Here is a 14,348-nt window from a genome sequence, read left to right on the forward strand (position 1 = left end):
TGGCATTAACCTTGGATCATTGTTCTCGAGCAATGATTTAATCCTCTCTAGTTGAGCTGGATTGTGGGCTTTCTAAATTTTTCAAAAGAAAAACAGAAATTAAACTATTGTGACATTATACCTAGATTGTAGACTTTGAGCCTTTACCAGATTGTCTGTTCAACGACATGCCTTCATGAAGCAACAGTACTGATGAATTTTGGGTTGAAACACATTTTTTTCGACAAATTATTGTCTTCTGAATTTGAATCAGTGTGCGTACTTCGATCATATGAACCTGTTGGAACCCAAGTTCTAATTCCAGTTGCTGGTGGTTTGATTGAGCTCTTTAGTACAAACTAAGCCTTTATTCAGTACTGGAAAATGTAATGAATTATATAACTTACATCTTCTATTGCGAGATGCTAAAATACATTGTCTCAAACTATGTATTGAAAAATGTGTAGCAATTTCAAATACATTATTGTGTATATTTTGATGAGATATATGCTGAACAAATATTAGTTGCAATAAATTGTGTTCGTAATGTGTCACGTGATGTACTAAAATGCCCCTACGTATACATAACATGTCATTTTTGGCGGGATATTTTCATATAGTCTATTGATGATCGATTATTATTAAGACAATTAGTTAGGGACTTTAATAGTGCAATTTTCTCTTCGGTGTAAAGCTGCTTGCAACTACAATTGGCATCCCATAGTTATATAGAAGTTTTACTTAGTGCCTAAAATATTTTTCTCATTTTATTTGTTACATTTTTCTTGCAAAACCATAAATTTAGCACGTCTAGGACGAATTTCAATTTAGATATGAAATAATGTCCAATGGTCATTATGTTATTTCAAATCAACTGTTGCGAAGCGAAGATCTAATCATTTAGTTAATCTACGTTTCATTTTTTTATTATGAAATTTGAAACTAGAAACTATTGAGACTCTTTCAATAAAGATGAAGATTAGAATCCATTAGATATGAAATAATACAAGGAAAATTCTGTATGTACAAAATTTTTGTTCACAGAATCTGGCTAGAACCCTCACTGTGCGCGAGCTCCATGTGTGATATAAAATGTCAAAAAATCAACCACCCACCCCACCAATGTGTCTTTTTTGTAAAACGTCTGTGAGCAAAAATTCTGTAAGTGTTGTGCAACTGATAATACAAAGAGGAGTTACTCCGAATTGTGTGACCTAAAGGAGCTGTTATGTACATATGAGGGAAAAAATCCTAAATTCTCATTCAAAATATTATCAATTCATGTGCATCAGATGCTATAAGCAAACAAATTCTTTAACACGTCTGATGTCACGGCTTCATTGAAGTAATAGGAAAAAAAAATGTTCTTTAATGAATCATGTGATGCCACTTTATAAACTTTCTATTACTACCCATGATGGTGCTAGTTTGGGCTCCTCTATGAACTAACATGAAAAAGGAACAACAAAGGGATAATTTACTCTCTAAGATATAGAAATTTTGCGGCGATATAAATACTCAAAACTACATCCCAAATGTCATATTCATTTTCAAATTACAAACCTAAAAATAGTCAAAAACAAACTACTATGCGGGCATATTAGATGAATGAGCCACAATCACCACAAAATGATTGTTATCCAACGACTAGCCGTTCCTGTTGGAAGACCAACTGAGACGATAAGTTTAAGTGCAGAAGAAGTTATATGTGGTTCTTGCCCGGAATTTCTTGCCGTGTAAAACCCGTAATCAAAAATGGGTATTTTTAATTGGAGTTAGATTTTTTATAGATACACGATAAAAGCAAATAATGTCATTATTTTATAATAAATTTCTCATATTTTAGCATTATAATTTTATTATCTCACAGTCACTTGATTGATGATATACTAATTGGCATTCTTGGTCTTCTGTTGATCGATAATTTACAGGAAACTCTGTCTTGCAGTCAAACATTTAGACATATATCTAGAGTTTTTCTAGTGCGTCTAGTTGCCCAAGGAGACTACCATTTCTTTCTGAGAACCAACACCATTGTAAGTATATATTTAGGGCCAGTTTGATTCCATTCTTTGACTACAAAAATGAAAAATACGACCGTTATCCATCACATCAAACCACCATACTTGACTTTTTATTTATTGTGTGGGTCTCGTAACGACTATATTTTTCATTTTCATTCTTAGAAAAATAAGAATCAAACAGACTCTTATAATTAATTACAACATATATGTTATAAACACTTAATATATACTTTGTTTTATTGCAGGTTGTGGATGATGGAGAATGATATGAGATATATGGGGCTAACGGTTTATACGAATGTCAATACGGACGCAGAAATTGTGCAAGTGCTGTTGTTGACACATAAAAATTCAGCCCAAATCGAACAGCCCAGAGAATAAAGTCCAATTGGAAGGTCCCCAAATCAGATAGCTCAAAGAACGAAATCCAATTGAACGAATCAAGGTGAATGCTCAAATAAGGGGCCCAATAGTGCGGTAACGCCATCGCCCAAGTTTGCAAGTCGCTCAGAGTCTGAACGAATAGAGTGGCATACGGTCGTCCAAAGTCTCGCCCAAATCTTCAAGTCGCCCAAGGTATCAACAAACATAACGCATTATGATGCAGTTATTGAGGCAGTTGCTAAAGTAATTTCATCACGTTCCACGACTCAAGGGGTTCAATCGAAAGCGGTTGAACGATGCAAGATAATGGCAGCAGTTAAAAGACAGTTGCATGACAAAGTGGCCATTACAAAGAAAGTGGGTAGTTATTGGGCGATCAAGCAGTTTTTTAGAGCAGTTAATCACAAAGGGATCGCCTATGAAGTATAAAAGGGAGAAAGAACTTAGAAGCAAGGACCGAATCCAAAACTCTCGAACAGAGAATATGTAATTTTCATTCCTTTAGCTTTTAGACTTAAACATTTCCTTTTCTGTAACTCGTGTGCTTGCGCCCCTTGGAGGCACGTTGTTTTCCGTTTCCAATTGTAAAGTTCATCGCCAATAAAAAGAACACCCCTTTTTGGGACTTTGTCTCAAGAGGTTTCGTCCCTTACACAATCGTCTGATCCTCTTTAATTGTTAGCGAATTAACCCGCGCGAAACAGCTGTGGACATTAGGTTCAAGAAAAATAAAAAATAAAAAGGAGAAAGATAGCTGTTCTATTTTAAGGCTAGGGGAATTATGTATTAATAATGAAGTCATAAATTTAAATTTTTGAATTTCATATTTTTATCGTTCTTGGAATCATATTTCAATTCTTTAATGCTTCGAATGCCTAAACATTTCACCTATTTTCAGAAGAGCAACAGCAAAGTTGTGGGTGCCGGCATGCTACGTGAAGGCGTGAGTCGGAGAATGAGAGCCAGGCAGTCGAGAGGTAGAGGATATGGTTTGGTGTGAGATGAAATGTCATATAAAATGAAAAGCGTAATTAGCACAAAACATCCATACCTTTCGATATTTTTGTGGAAAACGTCCCTACCTTTCATTTTTTGGCGGATTACACCCTTATCTTTACCTTTTTTTTGCGCAAAACGTCCTTCTGTCAACTCTCCGTTAAAATACTCCGTTAAATCAAAAAGGTAATTAGCACAAAAGGTCCCTACCTTTCAAAGTTATTGTGCAAAACGTCCCGACCTTTTATTTTTTGGCATAATTAGCAGAAAAGGTCCCTACCTTTCAATATTATTGTGCAAAACGTCCCTACCTTTCATTTTTAGCATTTTTACCCTTACATTTCACCTTTCATTGCGCAAAATGTCATTTTCATCCATTTTTTCAATAAAATGACGATTTTACCCTCCTATTGAAATAAAACAAAAAGAAAAGAAAAAAATAATTAATTAATTGAAATCATAGTTCTAAATCTTTCAAAACATTACAGATAAATCCTAAATTCTCCACTACAGCCACTTTCACAACCCCACCAAGCCACCACCTATGGATCCATATAGCACCACTTTTCGACCACAACACTTATCGGATTCCATCACCACCAGTGTCGCCTCACTCTCCCCAATATCCTCCTCCATAGTATTGGTCACCAATCTATCCGAAACAACTACATTTACGGTGGTGGAGTCCGGTGGGCATGGTGGCCGAAAGGTGGTATTATGTGGATTTATAGTTGGCAGCTTGATAGGTTGTGAAAATGGTGGTGGTTGAGAATTTATGATTTATCTGTAATGTTTTGAAAGATTTAGAACTATGATTGCAATTAATTAATTATTTTTTTCTTTTCTTTTTGTTTTATTTCAATAGGAGGGTAAAATCGTCATTTTATTGAAAAAATGGATGAAAATGACCTTTTGCGCAATGAAAGGTGAAATGTAGGGGTAAAAATGTTAAAAATGAAAGGTTGGGACGTTTTGCACAATAATATTGAAAAGTAGGGACCTTTTCTACTAATTATGCTAAAAATAAAAGGTATGGACGTTTTGCACAATAATTTTGAAAGGTAGGGACCTTTTGTGCTAATTACCTTTTTGATTTAACGGAGCATTTTAACGGAGAGTTGATAGAATGACGTCTTGCGCAAAAAAAGGTAAAGGTAAGGGTGTAATTCGCCAAAAAATGAAACGTAGGGACATTTTCCACAAAAACATCGAAAGGTAGGGATGTTTTGTGCTAATTACCCAAAATGAAAACGTCTATGGGCTTGTTTCCTTTGCAATTATTAATGGGTCATTGTTTTTTTATATTTAAAAAAAATAAAAAAAACCAAAATCTAAAAACAAAAAAATGGCCCAAGAATAGAACTTCTTTCCCTTTTGCTTCCCATGTAACTTCTCTGCTTCTTCTTCCCCATTTCTGTTTCAATCTTCCTTGTAACTTCACTAATCTGAGTAAGGGAAGCTTGTAAATTTCGACGGATTCAGCACTTGTGGTCGCGTCTCCTCACCAGGTACTGGATCCGCCACTGCAAGAGAGGTGATATATATATTATTTTATTTTATTTTATTATATTATGCTCACCTAATTTCATGGCCACACAAATTTTTCACCATTTTCACCAATTTTGAAAGAGGTAAAATGGTAAACTTGCATTGTATATATAAAATAATTTTTGAAAAAACAAAATTAAAAATTGTTTTTATTTTAAATAAAATTTTATTTTATTTTTCTAAATAATTTTGTTTTAAAATAAGTTTTAATTTTATTTTATTTTAATAAGGAACGTATTTTTAAAATAATTTTTTATTTTATTTTATTTTTCTAAGTAACGTTTTTCAAATAGGCTTTTATTTTATTTTATTTTTTTAAGTAATTTTTTTGGCTTTTATTTTATTTTATTTTTTTAAGTAATGTTTTTTTAAATAAGTTATTTTATTTTATTTTTTAAAAATAATTTTTTATTTTTTAAAATTTATTTTATAAATATAATGCAAAATGACCGTTTTAACCCTTTTAAAATTAGTGAAATTTGTAAAAATAAGTTGGGTCATATGAAATAAAATCAAAGTGGGTGGTCGTGGTGATACTAATATAATATTGGATTGTTATGGTTAAACAAAATCAAATTTGGTGGTTAAGTGTAAGGTTGGGTAATCATTGGTGAATTTAATCCAATTTTATAGGGTGTATGATAGATCTTAGCATGTGGACTAATAATATCTGTTGACTTGATGCATCCATATTTTGAAGTTGGCCTCAACGCAGGTCGGTTCGGTTCGATTTTAAAGAGAACAAAATCGAACCAAAATTTTTCAAGTATTTAGTAAATGGAATCTTTGAGTTCAAATAAAATTATGGAACCATTTGGATTCGATTCTATTCGGTTCGATTTCATTCGGTTTCGTACTATAATTAAATTTTTTAACATTTATAACAACACTATATAAATACAACTAATGATACATTCAATTGTAGTTTTACAAATTAACATAGTCCAATTTAATAACATATAAATAACAAGTTGCCCCACAAGATTAATTCACTAACACATACAAATACCAAAAAGTAAATACTAATACGAAATCTTCGATAATCCATTCAATGGTTCCTTTGCTTCAAACTTTAAGTCTACATGAAAAATGAATAATAAATTAGAAGTTATAGAGAAAAAATATTTTAAGGTATTGCTAATACTTACCAACTATTTGATTTATCCATCAATTGGTTGACTTGTCATACTCACTACTAAGAAACTCTACAAGAAAAATTTGGAAAAACACAATTAACAAACATAAATAAATTAAAAATTGTTCAACTAATAATATTTAATAAGAAAAATTATAACATATATTTCATTATCTGTTTCAATGCCCTCATAGAAATCTGTCTCTTCGATGCAAACTCGATCCTGGGAAACTCTCAAAAGTCTAAATTCTTCCCTTAACCAATTTTTGTGCACAAATCAAGGCATCAACTGTTTTAGGAGTTAAAGAACTTCTAAATGGATCGAGAATGCACCCTCCAGTACTAAATGTTGACTCAAAAGCAACTGCAGATACATGAATGGCAAGAACATCCCTTGCAACCTCAGATAAAATTTCAAATCCAAGTTGAATAATCAACAAAACTTGAATTTGAGACTTGTTAGAATTACATACCGACATGAATCCGCAGGAAGAGATGTTTCTAAGAATAAAAAATTTCCCACTTTCCCAGCTTCGAGCACTTGTAAAGTGGAGCAGCATTATCCCCATTTACTTCAATCTAATACCATCGGTTGTCTTCGTCGGAGATGGGTAGTTCAACAGGGAAGTTGGACTTGGCATGGCGGCTTGTAGGTTTTCACTTTTCAATTACTCAAATGGATTTGTTAGGTCAAAGAGACAATCAGAGACAAAGATTACATATAGGGAAAATTTCATAAAGCATGTATTAACTATGCACAATTCTAAAACCATGTTTTAAGTTTAACTAATGCAAAAATCAGATTTTTATTTAATTAATTAAATATAATAAGGTCACAATTATACAATTAATGACTATGTATACACAATTATAGGTCATAGATTTATTCATTGATCACATATAATCAAATTAATTAGTCATAAATTATTTCGTGGTCAAGAATCAAAATTTTGATAGGTCACAGATTATTTCGAAGTTATAGATTACTATTTATCTATCGATTTTATAGATCACAACTTATGTCATTGGTCACAAATTTCAAAGAATTATAGGTCACGGGTCACAAATGGTTACAAATCCAAAATATTATAAGTCACAGATCGCGTATTTTCCAATTTTATGATCACGGATTATTTTTTTAGTCACAAAATGATCGAATTTGAAGATCACGGATTAATTGTCGGTCACAGACACCATACACCGATCTCGATCCACCACAGTACATGGTCACAAACTCACAAATTATAGAATTTTAAGGTCATAGTTCAAGAGTCCGTCATAGGAACCAAATAGCGGGTCACAGATGCTAAACAACCACTGCCTCGCCGACACCTGAATAACTACACAATCTGCAACCACCATGACCAACAAACAATACACCACGACAGCCAGATCCACTCACCCAACCACTACAACACCGCCGCCCTATAGTACCACCAATCCAATACCATACCGCACACTACCACCGAACCATCATTCAACACAACACTCAAAAAAGAAAAAGAAAAAAAAAAGAGGAAGCATGGATTTGCACAGTGCGACTCACTGGAGTGAGTGCCATGGAATTGACAGAGTGAGTGAAAGCGGTCGACGGTGAGATCGAAGAACACAAGTGGAGATCGAAGAGCCCATACATATCGATAGAAGAAAAGCAAAACAACCATGCGTCGCCATCGTTTCACCAGATCCACTGCTGAAAATCGAACCTCCACCACCAAATCTGACCCGGCGAGACCCCACCGCACAAGACAGACTCACCATCACAACACACCATACCGCCACCACACCTTCAGACCGTCTTTAGAGCGTCGGCTAGCATTCTGTGATGGAGAACGGGAGAGAACGTAACGAGAGAGAAGAAAGACATAGAGAGAGAGAAAAAATTATTAGGTTTTGGAGTAATTTTGGGGAATATTAATTTTTAATTATTATATTGATAAACCTGATTTTTGCTTAATTAAACCTTGTCCATGATTTTAGAGTTTGTATCTTTAAACCCTTGCATCTGTGTAATTTCCTCATACATATGTATGCTAGTCTTGGCCCTCTTGGACTCAATATTAGACTAATAATTGGCCAATATTAAACTAATAATTGGGTCAAAAAAATTAAAACAAAAAATTGGATTCAATTATTTAATTAATTAATTTAGAAAAGATTTAAAAATAATTTGATTTATCTAATATATAACTTTTTTATAATTAATTTATCTATAGGAATGACATATGTTGATATGGTTTTTAAAAATATTTAGATTTTAGAACTGAGAGCCAACCTGAATCATTCAACATCGACATATATGTACCTCCGGATGAGCGGTTTAGCCCTAAGAAACTATCAGAGTTCATATCAAATGTAATCCAGGCAGCTGGGCGTTTTGTTATGCTGGAGGCAAAAGCAATGTTCAAAGAGGGGTCGAGTCATTTTGAGTCCTTCAATGAGTTACAGCAGTTGTTTACTACTACTAGGGTCCAAGGAGTGGAAGAGCGGGTAGTGAAGATTTTGAAACCTGCAGTGCCTAATGATCTTCTTCAAAAAATTAAACAAGTAATCAAGAAGAACCCAGTGAAATCTCCGCTTCCTGAAATCATAGCAGGTGATGCTTGAATACATATAAGCCTGTCATCACAAAATAAAATGCAATTTTCGTCTATTAAGTTGTTTATTAAAGAAGCAAAACCTGATTCTGATTTTCTGCATTTCAGGGAACAAGTTTGCATGGATGAATGATGACGAATTTGGGCGACAGATGCTTTCAGGAATTAATCCAACTGTAATCCAATGTTTGCAGGTGCGTCAAGTGACCTGAAAAGACAAATCATAATTTGAGGTTTGGTTTGGGTTTAATCCGCAATTTACCTATCGACATTATAGTAATATATTTAATATAAGTTAACACATAAGTTTAAATGAGAACTAATAATATTAAACGTTAAATTACATTCATATTTATGATGAAACCCATAAATAAATTATTTTCAAAGTTAGTTGCTAAAAAATGTTTATAAAACAAATACATTTTTCTTCAATGATCCTCAACATAATTTGATGGAATAATTTCGTTTTCCTTGTTCAATGTAAATCTGATGTACATCTAAAAGGTGCTTAAACTAAAGAGATTGGAAAAGGGTCACTCACAGGGTCTCATTGAGGCCCTTCAATATACATCCAGTTTCTTGTATGTCATTGGAGGGTCGTGTTATGTTGTGAGTGGAGTTGTGAAGCCATTATACATTCAGTTTCTGCTTGCCTATGCTGAGGAATTACATGTATAATTTGGGGGCCAAGGTGTACTATTAAGGTTAATATTCTTCGGTAGACACTTGACTATTCAGTTGAACCATTTGTTATACGAGATATCAATTAAATGTTTGTCAGTTTTGGACTTGATTTTATTAGGGCCAGTCAATGATTTCTGGTCTGGAAAGAAGGAAAAGAAATCGTTTCTTGGATTCATCGCATCATGTGAAGTGGTTCACATATAAACAAATTATAAAGAGACCTAAAGTCCCTTTTGGTTATTCATTTTGGAAGCCTACTTCACTCGTTTTTTTAACATTTTCCTGGCACATCTGGTTAAATGGATGATCAATGAGGGTCAAGGCAATGATCTCTAAGGCTTTATTCTGAAGTTGATCCATAGAACTACAGTATACCCTGCCGTGCAAAATGGCATTTCTAAAATTAGTATTAACGAAGTTAAAATTCATGTACTGGGTACTTATATTCTTTAAAGTTCAAGTGGCACTAATGACATAAATGCTAAAATATGATACAGAGGTTCCCTCCAAAAAGCAAAAAGGGAGTATGGAGTTTAATAAAGCAATCAGACATAGAACAAAACCTCGATGGCCTGACCGTTCAAGAGGTAAGTCAATTCTGATCTCCATTTTTTTACACCCTTATCATTCTATACCAAATTCTAGAGATCTTTTGCTTCAAAATTGTTTAACACGGTTACTAACTCTGAATTGGGATGCACTGAATAAGAAATGAATCAGAATTATAATGAACAGCAATTCGACTTAAATAGTCATGTAAGATGGATCACTTTGTCCAATGCTTCTTCTTTTTTTCTTTTTTTTTCATTTTTGGAGAATTTTTTGAAAAAATAAAAGAGGCCCGTGTGGACCACAGTTCTGGACTAAGCAAAAGTTGGATCAGATGGGCAAGTATCAGGTTTTATATAATTCTGTGTTAGTCTCAGAATATGTGTGTTTGTTACGTGGTTAGAAGAGAAATTCACGTATGGTTAATTTTGTACCACCCCAAAGCTTTCTTGCTTATCAAATTCCTTCTACAGTAGCAGTGTTCAGAAGACTTATTTTCATTTTTCTTTTTTGGTTTCATTGACACATTTTTTTACTTGACTTAAACATTGTCAGGCAATGAACCAATGTCGGATTTTCATCTTGGATCACCATGATTATCTCATGCCATTTTTAAGCAGAATAAACACTGAAGGTATACGTGCTTATGCTTCCCGAACTCTACTATTCTTGAGAAGCGATAACACACTGAAGCTGTTGGCCATAGAACTGAGCTTGCCTAGTTCTTTACCTCGTATGGAGATCAACAGAGTGTTCTGTCCAGCAATTAATGGGACAGAGGCCGCGCTGTGGCAACTTGCAAAAGCTCACGTATTAGCCAATGACTCCAGTCACCATCAACTAATCAACCATTGGTGAGTTCACAAAATGATTCTAAGCATAATCATGACTTCTGAACTCTGCAAAGAAAAAGCAGTTCTCTTACATCATTTTTCTTTCCAATGTTCTGTACTCAACGTTTTTTGTAGGTTAAAAACTCATGCAGTAATTGAGCCATTTATCATTGCCACCAGAAGGCATCTGAGTGTGATGCATCCAATTCACCGGTTACTTGATCCTCATTTCAAAGACACTATTCAAGTGAATGCATTGGCTCGATCTATGGTCGTAAATGCTGGAGGCATACTTGAAAAGACACTATTTTCTGGTCCTATCTCTATGGAGTTGTCTTCTGCTCTGTACAAGAAATGGAGATTTGATGAACAAAGCCTCCCTATGGATTTGATCATAAGGTACTTTGCATTATCAGCCTCATCCTGGGTGCAAAGTCAAACTATTTCTTCTTCTTCTTCTTTATAATTCTCTCTTTTCTGTTGGACTATATGGAGCTTTAATCACATTGTACACAACTCAAAAATGAGTACATGGGGTTCAGTGGTGACCCACTATAGGTCTTGCACATGCTTGGCTTGTTTTCGTATTGATTTTTGTTTATTATTGGTCTTGATGGTAGGAATTATACATAAACCTATGAAACTTTAATGCAGAGGAATGGCCATATACAATGAAAATCTGCCAGCAGGAGTTCAACTTCTTTTTGAGGACTATCCGTATGGTTCAGATGGACTGGATATTTGGATCGCCATTGAGAACTGGGTGACAGAATTTTGTTCATACTTCTACAAGGATGATGATTCTGTTAGTTCTGACTATGAGATGCAAAACTGGTGGTCAGAAATCCGAAATGTAGGTCATGGCGACAAACGCAATGAAACGTGGTGGTACTCGCTGACAACTCTCGGAGACATAAAACAGGTTTTAACAACTCTAATATGGACTGTTTCAGCTTTTCATGCTGCAGTAAATTTTGGACAAAATATGTATGCTGGTTATCCACCAAATCGCCCTACGTCCTGTAGAAAGTTTATTCCAGTTGAAGGGACACACGAGTTTGCTGAATTTCTTAGGGATCCTGACAAGTTTTATTTCAATACCTTACCTACAAGGTCTGAGATGACTCTTAGCATAGCCTTGGTCGAGGTTCTGTCACGGCACATGTCTGATGATGCGAACTTAGGTCAAGAGCTGTCACCTAAGTGGATAGATGATCAAAGGATTCATCAGAGCTTCAAGAAGTTTGCCCATGAACTTAAAGAAGTGGAGAAAAAGATCAGAGAGAGAAATGGAGATCCAAAGCTTAAGAACAGACAAGGACCTGCTAACATTGAATATGAGCTTTTATATCCTGGTACGTCATCAAATAAGGGATCAGATGGAGGCATCACTGGAAGAGGAATCCCTAATAGTATATCTGTATAAAATCTTAGAAGTTTGAATGTATCACTCACACTCACTATATGTAGAATATTGATTCATGAACAGGTTGAATATAAACTCTTAGAGATTCTATCTCCTCGTGTCTATCACTACTTTTTACCACGCCACAGTAAAAATAGGACTCGATATGGCACTAAATCTGCGAACTTTGATTATTTTTCGTTTCTTTTATTTATATGCAAATAGGGATTAAGATTTTCGAGAAATATTCTACGAATTTGTGGCAATTCATTGATTGGCATTAACCTTGGATCATTTTTCTATAGCAATGATTCAATCATTTCAAGTTGAGCTCGATTGTGGGCCTTCTAAATTTTTCAAAAGAAAAATAGAAGTTGAACTATTGTGCCATTATACATAGATTGTAGACTTCGAACCTTTACCAGAATGTCTCTTTGATGACATTCCTTCATGAAGCAATGGTACTGAAAGTCTGCCAAAAAATATACAACAGTAGTTTTATTTGGTTAAAAATGTTCAGGTTGAAACTTTTTTTTCCCCGACAAATCATTATCTGTGAAGTCGAAGGGGGGATTTTGTGGGCGCTATGGGGGTAATTTTATGGATTTAATTAAAGGACCAAGCTATCTTGACAGGGAGGGTGTTTGGCATTTTTTATTCATGTGAGTGAACGTCGACCTAAATGTCAAAAATTTTCTGGGAAATAAGCTTTATTCTTAATTAGATATACATGGACCTTTAGATTAATTTGAGTAAAGGATTGAGATTTTTTGTCGTGCATACTTCGAGTGCAGGAACCGTTGGAACCCAAGTTCTAATTACAGTTGCTGTTGGTTATATTGGGCTCTTTAGTACAAATCTTGTAAGCCTTCGTTCCTTACTGGAAAATGTAATATTTCTTGAGTAAATTTTGTGAAAGAAAATTCTCATTTTGTTTTCCAGATACCAAAAAACCAAAAGACGATAGATTTTGTCTCTGCTAGGTTCAAAATTTCTGTATGACGAGAACATGACTGATTAGGGCTATATCAATCTTAACAATAGAGAACTTTGTGATCCATAATGGAACAGCCACCAAATTAATTGGCCCCCATCACTTCATTGTTTGAATTTGCTTATCACAATTTCACGACTAAACATGGATTCGGGATCATCCATTATGTTGATCCTTTCAAATGAGCAGCAATCACTTAACACACATTCGTTTCATGTGATTGGAAATATCTAGCCTGAAAAATCAAGTGGAAATCTGAATTTGAAAGGAAGGCAAAACACCGATGAGAATGCCTTTTTGAAGGATTGGCAGATGGGAGAAAAGGAGCATTACCAGTCAAAACTCATCTCAGAGAGAAACCAGAGGAAGAGGATAAAAGACGGGCTCTTTGCTCATTAGTTCCGATGATTTCTAAGGTTTATATATTAGTGTGTTAGCTAAACTTAAAGGTTACTTTTCTACTATGTCTAGATACTTTTGAGAAAACTATTCTTTTATGTTACTTGTAAGCTAAGCCAAACATGCTCTGAATATTCACATTCTTAACATATTAAACGATATCTACAAGGTGCTGGGAATTGTTTATCCTCATTACTCGTGTCATTTTCTATGCTAATAGTTGGAAAGAGTTTCTATATTGGGGGATGCAATTCAACACATTGCGCTGCAGGAGACAATTGAAAACCATCAAGATGTACTTAAGAGAGCCAAAGAGCTTGGAAGAGAGCATTAAGCCCGGAAAATCTCTAAATTTCTCGATTTTAGGATTCACTCTTCTTGAATATCTACTGCCTCATCAGTTGTCCAATTATTTATCATCTGGATCAAGAATTGCTTCAAGTTACATGTAAGCTAAGCCAAACATCCTCTGAATACTCACTTTAGAGATTTTCCAGGCTTAATGCTCTGTGTCTGCTTTTTCCTTTGCAATATGCAAGTAACTGTCCTTTGGTTGAGTTTCATTCTTAGTTATGTTCATAAACCAGCATTAAAAACTCAGAATTTGTATTAAGAAAGAAAGAAAGAATAGTATGATTACAATGGTGTCACAAAATATTAGTTTTACTTCAGAATTTACTGCCTCAATCCAGGTTTTTGGTCTTTTAACACGTACAGGTGAAGAAAGATTTCTTTTATAAAATTCAATTAGCAGAAGTATCAAACAATTTTTATTTCTTTTCTTTTTTTTTTTTTTTTTGGTGGGGGGGGGGGGGGGGGGG

At 34.4% G+C, this 14,348-nt stretch overlaps 1 protein-coding gene across 1 annotated transcript; it reads left to right on the plus strand.

Moving 5' to 3' along the window:
- Positions 1–7,728: 7,728 nt before the first annotated feature.
- LOC111393078 (linoleate 9S-lipoxygenase 6-like) lies at positions 7,729–12,243 on the plus strand. The gene is made up of 7 exons (XM_023018480.1): positions 7,729–7,888; positions 8,321–8,662; positions 8,772–8,857; positions 9,845–9,934; positions 10,452–10,750; positions 10,865–11,128; positions 11,384–12,243. Exons 1-7 carry the CDS (start codon positions 7,729–7,731, stop codon positions 12,153–12,155), a joined length of 2,013 nt encoding a protein of 670 aa, XP_022874248.1. The 3' UTR covers positions 12,156–12,243.
- Positions 12,244–14,348: the final 2,105 nt, after the last annotated feature.

The sequence above is a fragment of the Olea europaea genome, chromosome 4, assembly GCF_002742605.1.
Source record: "Olea europaea var. sylvestris chromosome 4, O_europaea_v1, whole genome shotgun sequence".
Taxonomy (NCBI): domain Eukaryota; kingdom Viridiplantae; phylum Streptophyta; class Magnoliopsida; order Lamiales; family Oleaceae; genus Olea; species Olea europaea.

Bases quoted from the DNA above. Each gene is read 5' to 3' on its own strand.
- LOC111393078 (XM_023018480.1), top strand. From the start codon at position 7,729: ATGCGTCGCCATCGTTTCACCAGATCCACTGCTGAAAATCGAACCTCC. The intron at 7,889-8,320 runs GTGATGGAGAAC...AAAAATATTTAG, and splicing joins AGAGCGTCGGCTAGCATTCT to ATTTTAGAACTGAGAGCCAA. The intron at 11,129-11,383 runs GTACTTTGCATT...ACTTTAATGCAG, and splicing joins CCTATGGATTTGATCATAAG to AGGAATGGCCATATACAATG.